This window comes from Aphis gossypii, chromosome X (assembly GCF_020184175.1).
Source record: "Aphis gossypii isolate Hap1 chromosome X, ASM2018417v2, whole genome shotgun sequence".
NCBI lineage: Eukaryota > Metazoa > Arthropoda > Insecta > Hemiptera > Aphididae > Aphis > Aphis gossypii.
This window is the reverse complement of record NC_065533.1, coordinates 57,461,934-57,487,360: the sequence shown is the minus strand read 5'-3', so window position 1 is coordinate 57,487,360 and position 25,427 is coordinate 57,461,934. Positions and strand designations below refer to the sequence as shown.

General features: G+C 28.8%; 2 protein-coding genes across 5 annotated transcripts; both read right to left on the bottom strand.

The window, feature by feature from the left end:
• Positions 1-7,052: 7,052 nt before the first annotated feature.
• Positions 7,053-11,046, bottom strand: LOC114131408 (7SK snRNA methylphosphate capping enzyme-like). 4 transcript variants are annotated; one of them, XM_050206834.1, is made up of 6 exons: positions 10,556-11,045; positions 10,270-10,466; positions 9,779-10,030; positions 7,815-8,229; positions 7,528-7,746; positions 7,053-7,465 (listed from the first exon to the last, which is right to left on the bottom strand). In XM_050206834.1, exons 3-6 carry the CDS (start codon positions 9,916-9,918, stop codon positions 7,292-7,294), a joined length of 948 nt encoding a protein of 315 aa, XP_050062791.1. In that variant the 5' UTR covers positions 9,919-10,030; positions 10,270-10,466; positions 10,556-11,045; the 3' UTR covers positions 7,053-7,291. The 4 variants fall into 4 exon arrangements, with proteins under 4 accessions (XP_050062791.1, XP_050062792.1, XP_050062790.1 ...); XM_050206835.1 differs by having other exon boundaries at positions 10,291-11,046; XM_050206833.1 differs by having other exon boundaries at positions 10,231-11,045.
• A 1,211-nt stretch (positions 11,047-12,257) lies between these two features.
• Positions 12,258-23,664, bottom strand: LOC114129412 (WD repeat-containing protein on Y chromosome). Its single transcript, XM_050206818.1, has 5 exons — positions 23,523-23,664; positions 21,685-22,242; positions 18,323-19,708; positions 16,464-17,382; positions 12,258-12,825 (listed from the first exon to the last, which is right to left on the bottom strand). The coding sequence occupies exons 1-5, from the start codon at positions 23,523-23,525 to the stop codon at positions 12,380-12,382; spliced, it is 3,312 nt and encodes a 1,103-aa protein (XP_050062775.1). The 5' UTR covers positions 23,526-23,664; the 3' UTR covers positions 12,258-12,379.
• Between the last annotated feature and the right edge of the window lie 1,763 nt (positions 23,665-25,427).

The following is a 25,427-nucleotide window of genomic DNA, read 5'->3' as shown; positions in this document are numbered from 1 at the left end:
AAAAAAAACTCGAAACATCATAATAGGAAAAATGTTATGTGCGTTTGAATTTTAAATGTTTACAAAATCGCGTAACGATAACGATTTATCTTCAAACGAAATTAAATATTTGTTATAATTCAAAAAGTATAAGTTATAGATACTTCAAAATTTCACCAGTTATTTAGATTTGCATTTAATTTACATGATTTAATTTTCAAAATATTTTGCTAATTTTAATACTATTTATAGGCATTTGAAATATTCGTTTTAGTTTATTTTTTTTTTTTTATGAATATCGATAAAATTTCTTTAACCGAGTCAAAATACTTGAAAATTTAATACAAAGTTCCCCATAAGTTATTCTTATAGTGATTAAAAAATTATAAGAATAAATGGCACTTTTTTTTTTTTATTAGTATTTGAAGTTCAAATAATGACAAAAATTCGTCAAAATCATGAATATTTGCAAATTATTTTTTAGGTATAATTCATTTAAACTTTTGTATAAGTAGCTAAGAGTTGAAAATTGAATGCCAGATTTTCCTTGAGCTTAGCTTAAAATAATTATCGAAGAACTTAAATTTTGGTGCATTCAGACCATTAAAATATAAACCACCTTTTTCACCAAAAAATAAAATTTAATTTGATCTAAAATCTAGATTTAATATACGAGTAAGGTTTCTAATAAGGTATTATTATTATAAACATTCAAAAATATTTAATAAATATAGTCATGATTTTTATTTAAAATCAATTTTTGTAAAATGTTTACAGGATTTATTGAGATTATCAAAATTTTTAAATAGTTTTTTTGTAAAACATTAATAAAATATTACATTTTTAAAGCTTAGGCTATCGATTTTAAAGTTAATAATTTAAATGAATACAACTTGCGAATTAAATTATTGAACAAGCATTTTAGACCTCAGTAAAGTATTGGAATATGCAATTTTTTAGGGGGGGGGGAATGTATAATAATTAATATAAAAGAGTTTTCGGCTATAAACATTTTTTTCCTTGCAGTTTTTTGAGTTTTGACTTTCAACACGTATGAAGACTGAATTAAGTTATAACTTATAAGGGTATACAATCTATCATAAATAAGTCGTTGAGATTTTAAACATTAACTAATAACTTGGAGTTTACGAAGGTAAGGCGTTATATACCGATAGGTATTAGTGTGTGTTACGAAGTTTAAGTGAGTATTACGACACAAGGTGCACTTGACACCCACTTTACACGAGTCAGCAGAGTGGTTATCTACTTTTTCCTTTTTCTTTTTTCCTTTTTTTTTTTTTATATTCAGCGAAGCGATGGATGCTGTACCTATTGATTTTACAACGGCGTGTTTTTCTTTTATACATTTTTAATTCGTTTAGTAAAAATGATTGAACATTTAATTCAAGGTTCCTAATAAATTTTCAATTATTAAATTAAAAAAAACATCGATAATTATTAATTCATAACCTCACTTTTTTTCAGTAACCTTTCAATTCAAAAGGTTTCAAACTATTTTATAGTTAGAAATTAAAAAAAACTTTTATTTTATATCGAAGTTTTGAAAATGTAATAATTGGTTTTTTTTTAAGTTTTTAATCGTAATTACGATTAAAATAACTATTTCTCGGTTCTCCTCAGACGATATTTGATATTTAAATATGTTGTTGTGATTCAAAAACAAATAATAAGCAGTATAGGTATTTGAAATTTTTATCAAATGTTTGTATAATGTATACTTGTATGATATAATTTTAAAAATATTTTAATTATTGTTGAGCTATTTATAAAGACATTCGACATATTTTTTAGTTTTATTTGTATAAATTTGTATTCGATCAAAATAATTAAAAATGTAATTGAATATTCATTATTTTACATAAGTTGTTGTTGGTATCACGTCAAAACCACAAAACCAAAAACGTGAGTGGCGAGTGTCAAAATATCGACTGCAAAATTGCTAAGCATAAAATAGCTAAAAGTCATAAAGTAAATGTTAAAAATGCTCAAGTATGTTATTTTAAAATATACGGTCTCAAAGATATTTGAAAAATTCATAAAATCAAGATTAATGTCGTTTTTAGATAAACATAAATTTTTTCGCCTAATCAATTTGGTTTTCGCTCAGATATGTTCACTATTGATCCATTAACTATAACTACTAATTGTATACACAGTAACCTTGATAAAAAAAATGAAAGTTCTTGGGATTTTTCTCGATTTCAAAAAAGCCTTCGACTCAGTAAACCATGATAATATGTTAGTTAAAAAATTAGAATATAGTGGTATAAGAGGCAATGCTCTAAATTTAATTAAATCGTTCATTTCTGACAGACGTCAACAAGTAAGAATAAATGGATTACTTATAGTGATGTACAGATAAATGGTTTCTCAGTTCCTCAAAGGTACTGTTCTTGGCCCTGTTTTATTATTATTTACATAAATGGATTTTTAAATCTAAAGTTTAATGCTGAAATTTCTTGTTATGCTGACGATACAGTTATTTTGATTAAAAGTCATACAACTATGAACATTTAAATACAATAGTTAATAACTGTCTACCTGCAATAAATGACTGGTTTAATAACAATAACAATAACTTACAACTAAATTTATCTAAATCTAAATAATATACTGTCTTTACTATCGCGAATATTTCAAATTTTATGAACACTGATTTTTCCCTGTGTGTGCACTCGTATAATTGTAAATATTTAAATAATCATTGTAAGTGTTTAGCTTTGAATTGAGTTTATTGTATTAAATATCTGGGAATAAATTTTGACCATGGATTAAAATTTAATGAACATATTTATGATGTAAATAATCTTCTTAGCAAATTACTTTAAAAATTCCGTTAGCTCAAAAATATGTTAGATATTAAAACTCTTAGAGTAATCTATTTAGCTCTTGCGCAATCAGTTTTATCATACGGTATTTCAATATGAGGGTGTAACTACTCCACACATATTAATGTAATGTTTTCTACTGTAAATTCATTGATCAAAATTATACTTGGAAAACCAAAATTGTTTTCAACTAGTTCAATTTACTCCGAGTTAAAAGTTAGAACTATTGTTCAAGTTTATGAACGAGCGGTTTTATTATATACCTATGTATAAAGTAAACATAAGTCAATTTCAACCTTTGCATTGTTACAACACTAGATTATAAAATAACTGTAGTTTAATTGTACCACGTAATAATACTAATTTTGGAACACGGAGTCCAATAATCAAAGAAATTGATTTACTGCGTAAATATAATATTAATTTAACTATTATCGATAATTTTAAGAAGTATAAGAAACATATTAATTGTATTTTAACCTAGACGTAATTCCACTACTTTGTCAATGATAATTCTCTAAATACTAAAAATGTATACATGTTTTTCTTTTTATATACACATTTACTCATAACACGAATTCAGCTCATCCGTCTTCAAGCATATCTATTCTTATAGTATGAGCTTGTAAACTTGTAAATAATGTCTTATTTTTAACTATTACTTTTGTTGTTTGTTTGCTAAATAAATATATTATTATTATTATAAATGTATTTAGTGACATACTGACATATCAGTGTAAATCAGTGACAAATTATAGGCATAGTCTTTCAAATAATTTACAATATTTCTTTTCGTATATAATGTTTTTGAATTTCTAAAATGCTTAATACAGTATTTTGATATTTTTTCTTTTTTTTTCCAATTGGGTTTTGTCCTCTTATATATATTGCTTATTGCTCTACTTTAATTTTTGTGTTAGTCTGTTCTTGTTTTAAGCCTTCTATAAGTTTTCTAAGTGTTGGGTGACACGATCTAAGTAAATGATTAAAACCGCGACTCCAACCTATATAATATCTTAAAATCGATTAAACATACATAGGTACACTTAACACACAATGTCGTTGTTGAATATTGTGGTCGTATCTCATACACCTATTTTATTATTATTATTATTATATCTCGTCCGGAATATTGGATGACAGTATAACACGGCTATTAAGGTGATTCTAATTATCTGTACCTATCATATTTTATGACTTATAACTTATAAGTAACAATATTACTACAGATAAATAATAAGAGTAGGTAATAATTTTAAAATAATATACTTAGTCTGTTTTAAACATTCACTGTTATGTCTTATGTCTTTTAGCTATTTTAACATACGTTTTTTTTTGGATTTGCGGTTGTATAGTAATGTTATAGTCAATAGTCATGAGTATATAAATTTATTTAAAACATATGGGCACAAATGCACAATTTATTTTTATATGCATTTAAACGTTGCCAAATTTCATCAAAATCACAAAAGTTTGCAAATTGTTTTGCTGTTTGTTTTATTACTAAAACTTGAATATTTAACACAAAGTTCCTTGTAAATTGTTCATATTGAAACCAAAAAATTTTAAAAATATCTAATTTCAACTTTTTTTAGATATTTGAATAAAATCACACAATTAAAATAATACCTATTTAAATTTTTTTTTAAAAATATGAATAATGATATTAAGGGAGTACCTAACCGAATTGGTTCCCGTCTATGTTTAGATCAATTAGTTACAATATTAATTTTATTTTTAATAATCTGTACAAAATATAAATCTATCTACACTTTATAGATATATAGTAGCAATTGATTATTGGAGGTTTAGCGAATTATTGCTGATAACCCAATCGATTGAGATAGGTATAGGTACGTATAGGTAGGTACTGATTCTCTACATGGGTATTTTGTTAAATATTATTAATATAAATATAATATTATATTTTATAGAATATTATTACCAATCTTAAGGTACGGTTTCCCTGCTGCGTCTAGACGCGGCGTCTAGCGTCACTACCGGTCTAGAGGTAGGTCGCGTCTAGACGCAGCGTCCGACGCGGCCATGCTGTTCCACTGTTCCACGCGTCTGACGCTGCCAGGGAAACCGTACCTTTAGTCCGTGGTAATGTGGTATAATAACTCTATTAATATTATAGTGTTATATTGTTAACAATAATATTGTATACATAGATAATATATGATATAGGTAGCTTGTTAAACACAATAACTGAGGATGAATATTTAGTATATTTATAAATACTATACTATTAATTAAGCTGTAGATATTCATTTAAAATCTAAAATTAATTCTAAGTCGTACATTTAAAACATTTAATAAATTATTTTAACGTCACTGAAACAGATAATTACATATTATATCGATTTAAATTCGACTAACAAAAATACACGTGTATGATCGACGTAAATTAAACGCAATTTTACCACGGAAAATATACGAATACCTACCTATGTATCAACGTATTTTAAACCTAGTATATTCGCGTATCTTTACACATATATTGATTGAAGTTTGACCAACTAGGTACCAATACGTATTACACGTATTATTGACATATTTTTTTTTATTATGCTTATTATGTACAAACGAAGGTTATACCTACGTATTGTGTTTACTGGAAAATACTTATGATAAAATTGTTAGTGAGCACAATCTCAAATAAAACATCATTATTTATAAAGACGTAGAATCTTTATATACTTTTATTGTTATTTGTTATATATTTTCATAAAATATCATTTACAAAAATGCAATGTTTTCCGGGAAAATTAGTTTGACTGACTGTATTATTAATGTTAAAATAAATTACTTTAAGTGTACCTAAGTAATGATATAAAAAACATAACATGAAATATGATGTATAAATTATAAATAAATAATGATGTGGCTGATAGACCGTCCTATCCTACAAGAGTTCACAATCCTTTTCACGTCCCATCAACCATCACACTCTTCTAATTACCTATATGGTTAAATTCACCCTATGGATCGTGTGCTTCGAAATTTAAATAATGCATTATTGCATTGTAACTGTAGCTTACTTCTTGGGCGTTGGGCCACTTATGTATACATAATATATTATATATTTAACATTTTTTACCATCTGTGTCCATTTTAATCTAATTTAATTTCTGTTAATTTTTATGTTATGTAAGATTGTATATATCTTTACACTCCTTGTCAAATTGTCTGACTAGGAGTAAGTTAATTAAAATAAAATAACTTATTAATTGTATTTTATTGACATACTATAATGTCAATTCACTATTGAATTAAAAAACACAACTTTAATATCACTATACAAATTAATTTATTAATTAAATATTTATATATTATGTTGTGCATGTGTTATAACTTATAGCATAATATCTGGACAAACACGTATTTTCATTCTACACTTTTGTAGGATATTATGTTATCATTTATATAATAACAATAATATAGTCTCCACTCAGAATTATATTATATAAAGAAAATTATATTGATAAATTGCATTGAATTCAAATTTCTATCTTTATAGTCTATATATTTTACATTTTTACTATACTCTATTAATGTGAACCACTGTCTCACTCAACGCTCACAGGTCCTACTGTACAGTAGAGATGCCACTACTCACTAGCCTACTTTTTTTTTATTTTAATTTTTTTGGATTAAATAAATTGGCTTGTTATTAGATTTTATCTACGTTGTAAATTTAGTATAATTAAGTATACAATAATATTTTGAGTTAGTTATACCATATAAATAGGAACTCAAATATTTAATTACTATCCAGTATCCCTCTAACAAGCTTCCCACCCATCCATCACAAGTTGCGACAACCTATGCAGTTGTATAACTTGGGACATTGATGTATGCCACTGATACTATGTATATCCTAATAGCTAACACAGACAACTATAGTGTATAATGTATATTGTCTAGATACACATAAATATTGAATAAAATATATTTCAAGGAACAATTAAGTATAAATTGTGTAATGAACTTGAATGGAAGCACATGAATAAATTAAATACGATTATTTAACACCTGTAGTTATGTTATAACATTAAACTAAAAAATTGGTGCTTACATATCAAATTAATATATTGAAAATCATATTAATGAACAAGTATATGAAAAGTGAAAGCAAATAGCAATGTTATATTTTTTATATCTATAAATAAACAAAGTATAACTAAATAACTTTCATAAAAAAAAAAAAAATAATAATAATAATGAAAAAAAAATTAATATATTAAATATTTTAAACAATAAAAATATTAATTCATCTTCCAAATTGTAAAATTAATATAACTTAAATAATAGTATTAAATATTAAGAGATATGAAAATGTTAAATAACCAATTATTAAGCAATGAACTTGAATTATAACAAATTATAAAGTATTTTAATACTATGTTTAGGAATTTTACGTTTCATTTAGTTAAACTATTATGCACTTTGGTTTCTTTCTAGGCACTGATGAAAGGTTTTTTATACAAACTGAGCGGACGTTGGAACCCTTTAGATGGGTTATAAGGTATAGAGATACTTTCACAGTTGGAAAAACCAACTTCATTCAATAGATAGTCTGTAAACATTGTTGGTTTCAGTTGAATATTTTTGTAATTTTTCCAAATGTTTTCCTAAAATTATGTATTTAAAAATTAATATTCTACTTGTTTAATAACATTATTTATATATTTACTGTCAATGTTTTTCTACGACTATATGATTTCCATGGCTGAGGTTCTACCACAAGTATTCCACCAGGTCGCAACTGTGCATACATACGTTTGAAAGCTCGTTTTAAACCGTCATCACCCCAATTCAAGTGAAGCCATTTGGTAATGCTTAAACAGAGAATAACGTCGAACTTACATGTTTCCAATGATAGTAAATGGTCAGATTCTAATACATAATTTCCCTGTAACATATTGCAGTTGTTATGAATATAAATCTGTAGAATTGTCACAAACCTTATTAATTACTGACTTGTAAAAACGATACATTGTAGGGAAATCTTCCAGATACTGTCATACCAGGTAAATTAATAGGGCCATATAGAGTAGCTAATGATGTAGGAAATGATTTGATTTTATCACAGTTTGGATCATTATGACTTCTAGAAGCATTATCTTTAAAATGGTAATCTAGTGACCGGTGTAAGGAAGACTGCGCCGTATCGTTGATGTAATGCTGTATATTTTTGCGTGCAATATTTATTAGTTTACGATCAATATCCATTCCTACGACCGACTTTGCACCAAAATCTCTAGCAACGCTGAATGTTACATGGCCAATATTACAGCCAATGTCCAACACATCCTTGCCACAAAATAAATCTATACGTTCAGTTAACACTTTCAGCCTATTATCTTCATCATCTGGATTGCGATAACCATAGTATCTAAAAGAAAAAAAAATATGAAATTGCATTAAAATAATTTTTTTTTGAAAATATCATGTATGTCATATAGGTATTTTATGTTTAAATCCAAGGCTAGAAAAATATAAATTTCTTCAAAAGGTTACATATTTAATTGAAACAATATTTATGTAAATTAATTATAAATTAAAATAACGCATTATGCATATTGCAATGACACCTTATTATACATTGAATAACACTTTTACTTAGTAAACAATTTAATAGTTATGTTCTTAATGATTTTTATAATTTGATTAATAATATTTTTATTTAATTTACACTGTAACTCTTAATTAAGAGGATGCTATACATGTAAATATTGAGACCCAAAACAATGTTCCCATGAGTATATTTTATCAGAGCTATATCACTTTAGGGATTCAAAATTTTTACTCAATATAGAAGGCATTATTTCTGTGATGTAGTATTTTTATTGTTTTATTGAAATACTAAGGAAAGGAGTTATTTAAGCTTAAACATGTATAATATTATATGTTATTATATCCATTTTATACCAATTGATAATTTTAAGATTAACATTACACTACAGATTTTTAATTTACATCATGTAAACTATTATAGTATAAGAAATCTTTAAGATTTTAAAATGGATGTAATAAAGTAATAATAAATAAATAAAATTCAGGCTATTATTCCCTTTTACACTAACTACAGTGGCACAGTCCACCATATCAGTTAATTTTCATAAACCAACAACTAGGTATTAAGAGTGAATAATATGAACAATTAATAAATGTAATTATTATAATAGATACCTGCACAAATACCCAATTGGCAATTCAATAAATTTAATGAATAAAAAAAAACATAACATTTAAAATCTATAAATAGCAAATAAGTAGTGTATATAAGGATTGAAAACAAGCAACTATTGAAGTTTGAGACTAAGTTTTTCTTTTCACAAAAATGATGAACACTAAGACTACAAGTTAAGAAATAGGTATTAACAATGAAGTAATGTTAATTATATAAAAATACAAAAAAAACTGCCAATACTGTTTTATATTTCTCATTATGAATTATATATTAAAAATCAAACTTACGTGAAGCTAAAATTTTTCTAATCTAGGTTGTTATAATTATGATAATTGTATGTAAAAAGTCTTTATTTTACTATATTTGAATAATAAGTAAACAAATCGATGGTTAATAATTAAATAATCTATTATACAATTTTCTTATTTTTTTGTTTAAAATTAGAAAAGTTATATTAAATTAAAGAGTATAATAACTGAACCAGGATATGCTCTTGATTTTTACAAATTACACCAATTGAAAATAATTAATAATAATATTATAGACTGTTTAATGTTACCTATAGTGATTAACACAATACCAGTTTATTTATATTCTAGATCATACTCATCAATTTATTGAAAGATACAGTCCTTTGATCCACTTAAAATGTGTTTCCATTTGGAAATGTTTTTCTAACCAAGTTAAAATATGTGGGGGTAGATATATAAGGTAAATAATTTTTGGCTTTGAAAATAACATGTAACCTTACCTATTATAATTTCCATATTTAAACAACGCATTTTTGTCTTTAAACTTGGGCTCGTTTCTATTGTTTTTTTGGTTTGATATAGCTGATATCTTGACAATCTGCAGAGGTTTGTAACGTTTTTGTGATGATGAGGATTGCATATTGATTGGACTTTTAAAATTACTTTACAATAAATGCTATGGTTGATATTAAAATATTAACCATTGAATGGTTTCAAATCTAATGCTCTCGCTACAGCTAAAGATATCATACCTGTAAACGAAAAATATAATATATTAATAATAATAATAAAATAAAAATAAAAAATATAATATAATAAATTGGGTAATAAATATAGATATTATAAATAATAACACGAGTGGCACTATGACATGGAAACATTAGTAATTTTCAATATTAATCTTGTCACAGATATGCAAAATAGTGTGATAAATAGGTAGTGTTATGCATACTTGGAGTTCCTAAGTAATATACGGGTTTAATGTGCTTACAGCGGAAATAGAAGTACCTACGTGGCGACCGATAAGAAAGTAACCGAACCAGATACTCTGCACGACAAACAGCTATTGTTTTCACTTTGGACGTGGTCAATATCCACTGTTCCGGTTTTCATATCACGATTGTACTGCAGTCACCAAAACCAAATCGACAAGATCTCGCAGTCGTCGAGAATGGGACGAGAACTTATCTATCACAAACGACAGATAAAATAAACAAAACGCACACAAACACGTGTTTTTGCGAGACGCGAAATCGACGTGCCCGCCGACGGCTTACCAAACGGAAAACGTTCACTGACCACCGTTCGTTCAGACACGAATCAAATATTATTTGATAATATTTAATCTGTCCAGTTTCAATCTGCGGTTCGGAGGTGGTACGGTACAACTATTGATAGTAGACACTTGTATCATAACGACGTATGACGTAGTAACTCCTAAGTCCGTGGTTCCTGTGATATTGAATCGCGAGTATCGACTTTGAGCATAACATCAAACGATACGTTTAAGTTTAACTGCCAACTTATGATCGGTGCCGAGAAATGCGTGTCTCGAGGCTTGTCGCAGTGCTGCCACTGGCGGCGCGATCCGTTACCACACGCGTTTCCAGAATCTCTCCACCGCAAACGATCGTCTTTGACGATCGCGATACGTGAATTGCGGATTACGATTTACGATTTTTTTTTGTTTTAGTACGATCGAATAAGCGATGCGTTTTTGCGCGACCGCTTACGAGTGCGAACAGTGCCGACGCCATCACGATCACCGATGCACTGAATGCAAATTGCATACAGCAATGCTATTACGACTTTACGAGTTACGACGAATTTGTAGTTTGCACTCGGGGCAGTCTTGAGTTTAAATTAATATTATATTGTATTATATTGGGTACCTATACAAACACACACTTTTGCCACTCGACCATTCGGATTATAAATAACCGTAGAAGTCATATAATCGTAATGAATAAAACGCGGATTTGTATGCATATTATGCATATATTTTATTTTGGTCGATCGTATGATATGCTATGTGAGCACAAAATTTGTTTCATTGACACATCGATTTAGAAAATGAAACTTTTTTAATGCATATTTTTGCATATTTTGACATATTGTTTCTATTTTAAGGACTTATTTTACAATTTTAATTGCATATTTCATCTTTTAGGGCATACCAATTTCAATGTTTTTTTTTTTTGTTTTCTTAGATATTTTTTAAATAGATACTATTAATATAAAAAAAAATATTGTACATTAAAGTTTCGATTAATATCAAAATAAATTATTAGGTTTATTGTAGGAATAAATTCAATAAATGTTTTTCCCAAATATTGCCTTAGGGCTTAGATCAATAATCGGAGAAATAAAATACGTAACTAAGGTAAGAAAAACGAAAATATCGGTTACGACCATGATTGAACATTGACATTATTTCTCTATTGTTCAATAAATAATATTTTTTACTAATTTTTTATGCATATTTTAACATTTTAGTATTTTTTAGCTCTTATTTGGTTGGTTTTTAATGCATATAAATTTGCGCTCTAGTTATGAATATTATTATTTTACACTGTACCTACACAAATGGGCTTAGTGCCCCAGTGGCGTATTTAAGCCCAGGGTTTTCTGCTTCGTATGCCCTAAAGGGCCGGCGAAGTTTAAGTCTAGATTCTAGCCTCTAGATGTACAATAGATAATACAATTTGTATAATTGTATATTAATGATAGGTATAATAAATTATATTTATTTATAATTTTCGAATTTCAACTTAATTTATATGTCTCATAGTCTCTTACATTCAAACTTATTTGGTTCAATTAAATCATCATTCACTTCACTATCTACTTAATAAGTACCTAACCTAACCATCTTTAATAAAAATTTTAATAGATAAAAATTTCATACGACATACAATTAAATACCTATATTAAATATAATCTTAATTTTCAGAGTTCTTAGTTATCTAAACTTAAACACAATTAAGCTATTTTTTTACTTTATTGTTAATTATTTTATTTTTAATAATAATTTTATTCTAGAAATATTTTAAAGTCCGTTTGCTGTATATTAATAATAAATAAATAAATATATAAAATTATTATTTGAAAAGAATAAGTTTTGCTCTAGGAGCGGATTCTTCTTTTGTTTTCTCCAACTTAGGTATTCGAGGAATATCATCGAGATCGCACAAAGGGACATGCTTATGAATCTTTATTCTAGGCTTTGATTCGTCTATCTTTATTACTACTGGGCGTATAATCGGTGCAGTTTTAGCTTTCAAATATCCCTTGTGTACGTCGTGTAAAGGTAGATCTGGGCATTTTTCGTCGTGTAGTTTCCTCTTGCCTTTTTTGCCACGTGTATCACGTTGCTGTCTTAACAATTCTAGTTTGTCCCATATTGCTGGTGACCGTAAACTTGAATTAACGCCATCTTTCAAAACTTGAATCGTAGTGAATGACGCTTGCCTTTGAATATCCGCAGGAATCTTAAACTGTAGAATATTTACCGGACGGGTTCTTGGTATGTTTGGCCATATCATTCCTAAAAATGCAATATAATCATTTATTTATTTAATATTTATATACTCTGTAACCCAGAAATATTTTTTGGTTCGATTTACGCAACTGAAAATTAACGAAAACTTTGGACCATAAATATCACCGATTTAAAAAATGTCTAATGTTTAATGTATTTTGGTGTGTAATTTAATATAGGTATCTATTTTAAGTATGCACAACACATTTTTTTTTCAATCAAGAGTGTCTATTTACATATTGGTGATATTGCTGAGTTGAATGATGATGAATAATATATTTGTTTTATATAGTTATGTGTTTTGTGTCCATATTATCTTTCGATACAGTAAAAATTATTTTAACTTTGAGAGTGGTTTTTAGTAACAAATGTTATAAAGTAAATAGTTTTTTTAAGAGTGTGGGGAAGTAGTGGGTAAAATAAAAATAAAAAATGTACAGTATATTTCAATTAATTGGAGGAATTCTCTTTATAATATTATGCAAAACCAGATTTGGACCAACAAACTTGCATCATTTGTGTTATAATTTAATAAACATGATATGAATTTCAAAATATTTTAGCTCTTTTTGTGGTAACTATTTATTGATATTTTTATTTATTTATTTTTATATACAAGCATTTTATAAAGTTAAAAATATGTTCCTAAAAAATTTAAATAAATCACAATAATACATAAATTATATTGTAATTTATACATTATAGGAATACTGAATAATTTTTTAATTTTAACATCTCGGGCTTGAAATTAAAGAATTTTACAATAAAAGATTCTTTTATTATTTATTTTTTTTTATTGTGCAAATATAAAATAAATAATAGTTTATAGCCAAATATATTTTTGTATAATTATTGTATTATACATTTTTTATTTTTATAATTAATTAAAATAATTAAATTATTGCAATGCTAAAGAAAAAAATGAATATAGTATTGACTATTCAGTATATTTTATAATATATTATATTATTTTATTAATCATATGATTTCATTAATTATAAAATAATATTCAATTACAATGATATTTTGTGTATTTATTAACTATATTAGTTAATTAGGTACTATTTAAGAATAAATAAAAATGTGTACCTTATAGTTAATACAATAATATCATTAAGTTTATAGTTATAATAGATTTTAGTGTTTTTTGTCATAATTTTAAGAAAACCATATAAGTAGCATTCTATTATAAAAAACTTTTTAAAATGATTATAAATATCGTCATAATATAATGAACAATTTATTAATCAATACATTGAGTGAATATAAAAGATTCTACTCGTATATTCATAAGTCATAAACTCACAACACTCATAACATAGGTAATGAATTAATTAATGTATTGGTTCCAAATTATATATACCTACCCGATTTCATTACACCTATGGGTAGTCATTTTTCAAAAATTATAAAACATTTTTATCTGAGCTAGTGTACTAATATACAAAAAAAAAAACTATCCTTGATAAAATTCAAGTATTTAATAGGTACAATATTTAATGAAATAATAAATATTTTATCCTAGTTCTTTTCAGCTTTAAACTCAATTACTTAGTTCGCTAATTCCCTCCTTTCATATTTAATAATATGAACTTCTTTTTAAAGGCACTATGTCACCTTATTAAATATTATGCACACTAATACAAACTAACGCATAAAATATTTACATAATATATTATATTATAATAATTAAAAATCACGATGTGGGTTGTGTTTTATGTATAGGTCTACGGCCTCAGGCCTACTAATAAGTTATAATTATATTTTAATTTAATTAATGTACAATATTATTTATAATTATTTACATATATTTGTAATCATTAATACTAAAATTGTCGAAACATTAGGTGATATTATTAAAATAAAGAGTATTGATTATTATAGATATTATTTAAAAAAAAAGTAGACAATGATTTAAAATTAATAGATTGAAAATTAATATTTAAAAAAAATACTCAAACATCTATAAAAAATTACGTGAATCTTCAATACTTGGTTGGGTCACTGGAAGGAATCACTACGTGCTCCATTGAATGAATAGCTAATGACACGTAAGGCTTCCTTACGGTCACTCATCCACTAACTACACACCAAGTTGCTTAACTGTGATCGGATGAGAACTGATGTATTCAACGTGGTATGATGATCGTTGGCGAAGACTTCTAACTACTAAGTATTTATATAATTGTTTAAATATTTTATTAAATACTATGCAACAGTGCATTTTTGAGAACATTGTAGGTAGCCGATAATATTTTAAATGTTTCTGTATTAAATATGTTTTCAAATACTTTTTTTTTTACTTAATTTATATACCTAAATCTAAATATTAAATACTTTAATATAGATTACCTTGAAAGAAAACCTTGGTAATTCGAAAAAAAATTGCATTTCCCTTGAATTTCGACTTATTGAGGTTCCACTGTACTTTAATAATATACTGATACTAATTTTGAACAAATAATATTTTTGAAAAGTATCAAAAATATTAAGTCAGTGATGGTGAACCTATGACACACGTGACACGTGTATGATATTAAAGTGACGCACGCAAGGTTTGTTTTTTATCGTTTAAGTGATGGATGTAGGAATTTTCAATTAAAAAAAGGGTCATTAAATTAGTTGACACACAAAGAAAATAAAGGAAAGGTTCGCCAATCCTGTGTGGCTGTGTTATATGATGAATTTAATATAATGATTTACATTTAACACGATGATGAACCGTAGTAGCCAGTATAAGTATTTACATGACAAATTAATTAATCCAAATTATTACACTTTTATTAACAAACGGTTATTATTTTAATTTTAAATTTAAATACCTATATTAATATTAACTTAGCTAGTAAATAACTAAATAGGTTATAGGTAATAGGTAATTATTAATTTATAAGTTAGGTTTTATAACAAACGAGTTTTTATATAGGTAATTAGGTAAGTAGTAGATATTTATATAGTATATCAAAGTATTATAATTAATAATTATTTTTAACTAAGTACCTACCTACTATTTTGTAAACTTTTTTGAAACTTTATTCAACACCCTCAAAGAAAGTTGTAGTGATATTTAAAATTATGAATTGAATTATTAAAAAACCGTATTCGAAATGAATTGAATTAATAAATAATAAATAAAAATATGCATAATTTATCTTAAATACTTTTTAAAAATAAATTCGAAAAATTCAATGAGCTTTTATTACTAAATAGGTATAGGTAAATTACAAATTAAATAAATGTATTTTACTATTAGGAATACGGTATATACTATAAATAGGCAATAGCTTATTAAAACTTAAATGTTTTGAAAATAGTATATACAACACACCCACCTAATAAAAAACTTATTCAATATAGGTATTGTATGAGTATAGATATCTAATATATTGTTTATAAGTCGATTGTAGAGAACAAACGCAATAATGATACTCGTAACTGAAACTGAGTCCTCGTTATTAAAATAAATATAAGATTCTATTATGTTCCAACCCTTAATCACAGTACTATATATCTATATATCTAATATCTATATATAATATATAATCCAACTATCTTTTATGGATATCTAATATTTAAGTTGTCCCTTCCCTTATCACGTTACAGTACTTATCATATCCTATGACGGACCGTGATGATGCATTTACCCAAAGTTCCAACGTAATGACCGGCCAACGTCCAGATACGGATCATTTTGTCCACACTGCTAGTGACTACTAGCTCCAGTTTTTCGATAAATTCGACGTGATTGATGCGCTGTAAGTGTGCCCTGTAAGCACTGACCAACAGCGGGCCATTCATGTTCTTCGAGGCGGCACGCTCGGCTCGGCCCATGAAAAATATAATTATCAAGAACGGGAAACGTAACCTAAGCGACGGCATGTCCACGTTGTAGATCGTGTGTCTCGGCTGCCCGAAGTTGGTCACCAACCACGTCTTGATGTAGCCGCTTTCAAAGCTCATGATCAAATATTCGCTCTTAGGGTCTGACACCATCGACGTGACATAATCGTCAGGGATGTGAATGGCTACGAACTGGCTAATGTACTTTGGAACTTTGTACGTGCACCAAATCTGCACCACGCCATTACGCGTGGCTATGAGTAGGGTCCCGATGTTTGATCCTTCTGGCCGGGCCCGCAGAAAGTGTGTGGCGACTGCCGCATAATGCTCACGGGGCGTGTGCTTGATATCCAACCTCTTGAGCTTCTCCTCCCTGGTTTCACCAGTGTCTCCAATTCGACTAGCAACGTACGATAAGGTACTTATCTGGCTCTTGCTCACCATCGTGGATGTCAACTGGCTTTTGCTCGTTGCAGACGACGAGTTCTTGGACTTCCGGGTGTCCGGTCTCATACGGGCCTTGTATTTTTTGGTCAGTTGTCCCGTCTCCAGTCTCCAGAAACCCATCACGCCCGCCTGGGTCGTAGTTACAAAAAGCGACGGCAGCTTAACGCACGCGCTTAACACCGGTTCGTCGTGGTTGGACAGCCACACTTTACCTTTGGACAGTAACAGTGGATTGTTGAATTCGGTCACCCGATGATCTAAACCGGTCACCAATATCTGTGGTCATGGAATGTGAACAAAATTATATAAAATACAATTATTTATAAATTATATATTATATACTACATTATATGTATTATATATGTTATGAATAATAAGGATGTCAAAAACACTATTACAATACTACACACGTATATATATTATATATTATTAAGAGTATATTAATTTATGAATGTCAAATTGTTAGATTTTTAAATAAAATCAAAATAAATAAAACACATTAGTCAATTATAAGAATATCAGTAATACAAAAATGAATTAGGTACAATAATAATAAATTTATTATAAATCGATTCTTCGTAATATATAAGTAATTGTTTAAGTACCTTCTACTCTGTTTAAATGTTATAGGTACTTTAATTTCGGCTAACTTTGTTTTTGAATTATTGGTTTTTTAACATATGCATTACAATTTCATTTTTTACACAACGCCAACAAATCTCCAGAATTAAAAGTTCTATTCAATTGATATTTAAAATAATGAAATGGTTATATTAAATTTTATAGTATATAATACTACTCACTGCTCACGTACTGACGCAATTGACTCACAAAATATTATTAACAAATGTATTTTGATACATATTTTTATCGTTTGGGATTTTCGATTTTCGATTAGCACGACAACGACAATATATTTTAAATTTTATATAATTATACTCAATAAATTGAAACGTTGTACGATTTTCACTTTGTTTAAATCGGGCACATACATATATGGACTACGATAAATGGGTTGCACCGATTATTATTTACAAGTAAAGTTTACATCATTTCGAAAAATCTACTCTCTCTCGCAAGCTGTTCATCAATATACCTAACAACAATCGTGAACATATTATAAATGACCTAACCTTTGCGGAAACTATAGGCCGCGCAACGTTTATATTATATTGCTATGACGGTACCTATATATTATAATAACGATGTACCCGACCTTATTGGGCAACCAGAAGACTTCGGATATCCGGCCGCCGGACGGGATCCGCAGTCGGTTCAGACACACGCCGGTGTTGGGGTCCCACATGTGAACACTGCCGTTCACGGCGCCGGTGACGAGCAGACCGCCGGACGGGTCGAAGTTGGCGGCGGTGATCTCGACGGGCAGGACCTCGCAGTACACCTCCTCGGTGTGCGCCATGGACCATTTGATGATCACACGGCCGGTGCGCAGGTTCCACACGGATATGGACGAGTCGGCGGCGGACGTGGATATCAGCACGCGGTACAGCGCGTTGTACAGCGTCTTGACGACGGGCGTCTCGTGCGACTTGTCGTCGTGCAGTCGGGACACGTCCTGGTCGGTGACCGCCGGTTTGGTGCACTCGACCGTCATGAACGACCCGGAATCGTTGGCCACGCACACGATGGTCTGCTCGGACCAGTTGAAGTGCATGACGGCGAACGGCCACAGTTGGCTGTTGTCGGGCTCCGCGGCCACCGTCAGCCCGTCGAACGTCAGCAGGCACGTGGCCCGGCGCAGGTCCCACACCTTGACCACGGCGTCCGTGGACACGGAGTACAGGTGCCCGTTGACCGTGTTGTGGGACACGCGCTTCACGCCCCAGCCGTGGCCCAGCAGCGTGGTGCAGTCCACCGGGCCCGGCGGCCGGTCGACGGCCACGTTCCACAGCCTCACGGCCCGGTCCGGGCTGCCGGTGGCCAGCTGGGCGTCGCCGACGGCGCACACGCACGCGAACCCCGTCGGGTTGGCCGTGTACCGGACGGACGGGACGCCGGCGGACGGGGCGGGCGACGAGCCGCGGAGCTCGCAGTGGTCGGGCTGGTTGATCATGTGACACTGGGCCATGGCCGTGTGGTTGGACAGCGACACGGACGCGAACGACCGGCCGGCGTTGAAGAACACGATCTGCTCGACCGGCCGGTCGTTGTGCAGCTTGTGGTACGGGTAAGCGCGGATCGGCGGCGGCCGCTTGGCCGACGGCGGCTTGGTGGCGGTCGGCGCGGTCGGCGTCTGGTCGGCCAACCGCTCGAAGTAGTACGTGGGCGTCTCGTCCGCGTCGCCCGACTTGTCCTTGAACGGGTTCCACTTGTCGGACGATATGAACTCGAGCACGTTCACGGTGCCGTGCTGGTCACCGACCGCGATCTTCGACGACCCGATTTTCTGCCGGTCGCAGAACGCGTACGCGTGCGCCAGATAAGTGGCGATCGTGCACCCCCACAGGTCGATGATCAGGCACAGCTTGAACTGGCCGGACGACATGTCGTAGAACAGCAGCTGGCCGCCCAACACCGACAGGCAGATGACGCCGAACTCGGGCATCGCCACCAAACCGTTGACGTCGGCCGGCATTACGGTCTGTGTGATACAGAAAATTAAACTGTACTGTTATTGATTAAAGTTTGTCGCGCGATTTCATAGTCGGTTTGAATCAAAAATATTTTTCTCGAATTCACTTTTGTTTTTTTTTTAAATTTTTATCTTAGATTTTGAGCGGAGCGATTACACGCGCATACACTACACACACTATGTACAGTGATACTACAATGTACCTACACACGACTAGTGATCGATAAAATGCCTTTGCTTTTTTTTTTTTTTAATTCCTAATAATCGGGGAAAAAGAATTACGGTAAGACGAGAATTTTTTACTTAAAAACAATTTTTAACTAAATCGAAAATTTTCTAATTTTTCGATTAAAAATTATTCTTCGAGTAGAAATGCTCTTTGTATGTCGTTTATTTTTCAATTAAAAAGTATTGAAAATCTATATAGTTACAATATATTTTTATTATCGTTTTAAGTCAGAATTCTAGGTATAGGATATGATAGGATTTGCCAACATCTCGAAAATTAACAAATTATTTTGTACTTAGAAATTCATAAAAACTTTTATTTTTTTATCCAAGATTTAAAAATTTAATACAATGTTCACTATATTAATATTTTAACGTACGTATAAAACAAATTCTGCTGGCAAGTCAAATAAATTTTTTATGAACATTTGAAGTTGATTTTTTTGGACATAGGATATCATCCGCAAAAGTAAAATTAGATATTGATATTTTTCTAAATATTTTTATCATCATTTTAATTATATAATAATATTTTCGTAAATTGTTAACTCTTTGTGAGCTAGATAAAATTTCACTATTTTTGTTAAGTTTTTTTTTCTGAATGTCTATAAAAATTATTCGCTGCAGTGTCAGAATTTTTTAAAATGTAATAAAAGATCTCACATAAGTTGTTCTTATATCTATTTAAAAACATTAAAAATATAACCAGTTTGAAGTTACAATTTAGACGAAATTATTTAAAATAGCGATGCCAATTATTTTGCTATGATTTAAAAACATTTTTCGTGAAAACTTAAAATTGTTTCTAATATTATATTAGTATGAATTTTACTATACCAACGATTTTTTCGATGTATTTTAAGATATTATCTATTTATACTATGAATCTATTTATGTTACTGTTTTAAGTAAGTTGCAGAAAGATGTTTTTAAATTTTAAATTGTATAACTTGATATTATAATAATATAGAAAAAACATATATTATTATAATAATTAAATAGGTACTTAAACTTAATATTATAAATACAATATTTTCCGAAAAAATTTTATCAACTTACCGTAGTATTTAATTTTAAAAGTAAAATAAATTACTTTAATATCTATATTAAAAAAAAAAAAAAACACATATTATAAAATATGATTTTTGATACAGGCTATCACTCTATCAGATTGTCTCTGTTCAGAGTCATTTTCGTATACAATATTACAATGTTATATCATTGAATTAAAAATTCAAATTTTACATGCCCATAATAGTGACCTAGTTAGGTTAGGTTATTAGGACACCTAATGTACAGCAAAGCGGTAGTCACTTGCTTATCTTTTTTTAAAAGGTTATTAGTTATTAACTCAAAAAATACTTGAATTTTTGTATAATATGTTTGGTACTTCATAATGCTTAAATGTAAAATGATTAATTCATATAAATGTATTATAAGAAGAAGAAAAGGTTTTTAAGGCGATCGATATGATGGTACGTATTATAATAATCGATTTTGTAGTACAACATAAAAATAAAAATAATTTAGAGCCCTTGTTGCATTGTGAACAGTGTTCAATTTCATAAATAGTAGTATTAGTATAAATTATTAATTATTAAAACGAATAGTTATATTTTTAATCGTGGCAATGTAAAACGATAACGAGCCTGTTCACTGTACGCATTTATCTCGATTCGTTAGCTGTACACCAACTACCTATAATTTTCGTCTATGTATTTGCATATACAAGTGAATATATTTATTTATTATATTACCGGAACGGCTTGGTATGTATTTTTCCATTGCATGTCTGCTTTGTAACGAACAATTTTCCCCGATTTACTGGCAGCTATGTATTCAGGCTCGTCGGGTTCTTTTTGAGATTGTTTTATTTTTTTCGGAAAGAACGCTATATCTACGTATTGAATTATGTCTGTTCCTCCGTATTCGATCAATTTATTCGGTAGTAATTTGGGCTTCAATTTTGATAGTTCTGTGTCATCGTTTGATAAAAATGCGTTGTATTTACGCTTTATTTCAAATTCTGACGCTAAATAAGTAACGAATTGTAAAAAATTGACGGTGCCATTTTTTTTAACATCTATTTTAGAGAACATCGGGTGGAAGTCTTTATTTGATAAAACTATATCATATGGTATCAAAATATCACGCAATTGATCTTCTTTTATCTTCCCATTAAGGTATTCCAGAAAGCTTTGTCTAATATCAATCAATGCCGTTTCGTTAACTTGTTTCATTAAATTATTTAAATATATTTTCATGCCATTAATATCTTCTATGTTGTCATCGCTTTCGTCATCACTAACATCATCCTTAACGTAATGATAAAATAAATTCAATTAGAGGTACGCTCATTTAAAATGTATAATACGATTAAATTCGTTGACGTCTTAAAACAACTAGTGACAGCGAATCAATAAAAAAAAATTTGAAAATATGTATTAAATATTTAGACTAAATTATAAGATTACACAATGAACAATTTATAGACTACATAATATTATTAATATTAATTATTAATTAGAATGGTAATAATCTTTTAGTATCATTTTGGTTGATAAATGATATTTGATAATATAGAGAAAATGTGTTTGAAACAAATGTTTGCATGAGTTTCGAACAATTAACATTGTACTATACAAGGATTTATTTTTAGTTTTTTACAAATTTTGTCGAGAAAAGCGCATTTGCGTCATGTTCAAAGTCAGCTTAACGACAGAACGAAGTAAACGCAAAAAACATGTCGAAAGCATGCCATCGAAATACCCAAGTTGGTTGTCATGGAATTAAAAAAGTTACAATAAACAAAAAGAATATGTAACACAACTTGCGCATATAAATTGATTGTTTTAGTAACATTAATTAAAAAAGACTACAACACACCTAATGATTATCTCCACTATATAAGTAGGTACACAATTACGAAATCCGATAAAAAAAAAGTTTACTGCAATTAATTTACATCCGTGCTCGTTGTTCGCATTCAATGGAACATTTTAAAGTTACCCATGTCTTAATATTATAATAACTCGTTTAAAAAAACTACGCCCACGCCCGTTGTAATATAAATTTATAACAACAAATTGTTTTAACTACTGTTAATGTTTTTGTGAGCTCAAAATATTTAATATTACCTTTCATTATAATGAAATAATTAATATACCATATTAATAACTTATATTATTTAAATAATGATAAGCACGAGCATATTATTATACTGATAAGTATATTTTGTTATCTTTTATTCTACTTGATACTATATTATTGAAAAATCGAAACTTACCTACCTAAGAATAATGATGTTCAAATAAAAAATATCACGAAAAATCCGTTCTTAACGTTCGCCATGTAAATCATCCTAACTTTAACACGAATATTCGCTAAAAATTAAGCACAACGAATTTCGAGCGAGCGTTCGCAAACCGGCTTTATATAAATACCTAGGACAAGTTTTTTAACACTGACATCTCATTCTTACTATGCTTGTTTATTTCTACTGTACAATTTTATATTTTGTATGTATATTTTAATTGTAGTTATAATTAAGTATTCGTCCCGTCATACACTTATACCAAATAAATAAATATCTTACCATTTTATCTTTTCTTGTTAATATAAAACGTATACAGATTTCAAATTCTAGGCTATATTAAATTTAAATAATTAAATACACTTTCAAAAATTATGATAAACAAATATCAATTGTGTAAAAATTAAAAAAAAAAATACAAGGACCTATATTTTTAACGGTTGCTTAGCATTTTATTTATATGCATTCATAAATTTTGTTTTAAATATCCCGAAATATAAGTAATATAAACAGCATACATACGTATATATTAAATTAATGCCTACCTACTCTTAAGTTCTAAAAGATATATTGTGGAAAACAAAAGAACAGTATTCTATCATAATATTATACTTAAGAAGCAGAAGTGTCTCAAGTTAGCACCTATCACTAATTAAATATAAAATAATTCAACGAAAACTAAATTATGTTAATTATATCTTCGATCGTTTCAAAATAAATTATTGCTGACCATATGTTAAATGGAGCCATTTATTTACTTTAGAATTTAAGTCGGTAATTGTTTTAATCGTTTTATAAATGATGTATGTAGTAGGTTAGATATAAACTTAAGAGATATTTATAATTGTATTGTTATTATGTATTATTTGTATTTTTTCGATCATTCGGTTTCGGTCGTAGCTACAATTTGATAATGTACAACTCAGATACTTTATATTTTTAATAAACATATCATTAGACATTAGTTCAAAACTATATTATAGATTAACTAGAAAATCGTAGAAATATTTTAAATGATAAAAATTGAATATTTTTAATGTAAAAATGCAAATAAACATTTAATACAGTTATTTTAAGCTGATAACACTTTGAATTCTGAAGAAATGTTTACTCTTCATTTTCCCTCTTAATTTGGGCTTGCATGTAAATGTATTAAATGTATAGTAGGTACTGCAGGTTATAAAATAACCGTTGTAATAAATGTCTAAACATAGGTATATTTAATTTTTATAAGCAGGTAAACGTAAACCGTTTTATTTATTGTGTATATTAGAATAATATTGGTTTATTGTTTATATTATATATTATTATTTTTTATATTTGTTTTTATTAGTGAATTAACGAAATTGTCTAGATTATGGTTAAATAGTATTAGAAAATTGGTAAAATTATATAATTTATTACTTAGTAGTTAGTAACGGAAAGGCTCAGGAAACTTCAAACATTATATTTTTTTATTTTTTCAAAAACTTAAATCTCTGGTTAGTGGTTATAAAAAAACTAAAAGCTTTAACATAAATCACAATAATTATTTGAAAATATTTACCCTAAAAATATTGTTTAATTTTTTTTCCAACATGACCAACTAAACATTGTTTAGATGTCAAAAATAACAAAATATTTTTCTCATTTAATATTTTTTCGAATATTTACGTTTCTGACCAATTATTTTACTTTGTATGAGCCCTCATTTGTTATGCAGATATCTCTGCAATACTAACAACATTATCAGCTATATCTTTGCCTAATAATAATATAACTAAACTTAACTTATGGATAGGTTATAATTATATTAATACAACAGCATATTATGCACAATTCTTGTAATAGTGTTTCAATATTATTTTAACCTGTAGGCTGTAAGTCTAGAAACAGGTGATTAAAAATCAAAGAAAATAAATCGGTTTGAGATTACTTCGCTGTCCATCTAAAGAAACATCACAACATCTTATTTGAAAACATAAATAATATTTTTGCAGTAAAAACGAAACCAAATATTTTGAAATGATACTAGACAAATAATTGAGAATCTGGTATTTAAACCAATAGAAAAATAGTCAAGTACTTACCGTATATTTTCATCATATTCTAAGGTTTAAATTAAATTTCAGAATCAAAGTTCTGTTTAAGAGTAGTATAAACCACCTTGGTCCTTGGTTATATGGTTCTTGAATTTTGTTAATTGTT

Coding starts and splice junctions, on each gene's coding strand:
- LOC114131408 (XM_050206835.1), bottom strand. CDS start 9,918: ATGCAATCCTCATCATCACAAAAACGTTACAAACCTCTGCAGATTGTC. Junction 8,230..9,778: donor AAATATGGAAATTATAATAG/GTAAGGTTACAT, acceptor TTTTTCTTTTAG/ATACTATGGTTATCGCAATC. Junction 7,466..7,527: donor GTCGTAGAAAAACATTGACA/GTAAATATATAA, acceptor ACATAATTTTAG/GAAAACATTTGGAAAAATTA.
- LOC114129412 (XM_050206818.1), bottom strand. Junction 19,709..21,684: donor ATACATACCAAGCCGTTCCG/GTAATATAATAA, acceptor TGTATCACACAG/ACCGTAATGCCGGCCGACGT. Junction 12,826..16,463: donor TCATTACGTTGGAACTTTGG/GTAAATGCATCA, acceptor TTGCATTTTTAG/GAATGATATGGCCAAACATA.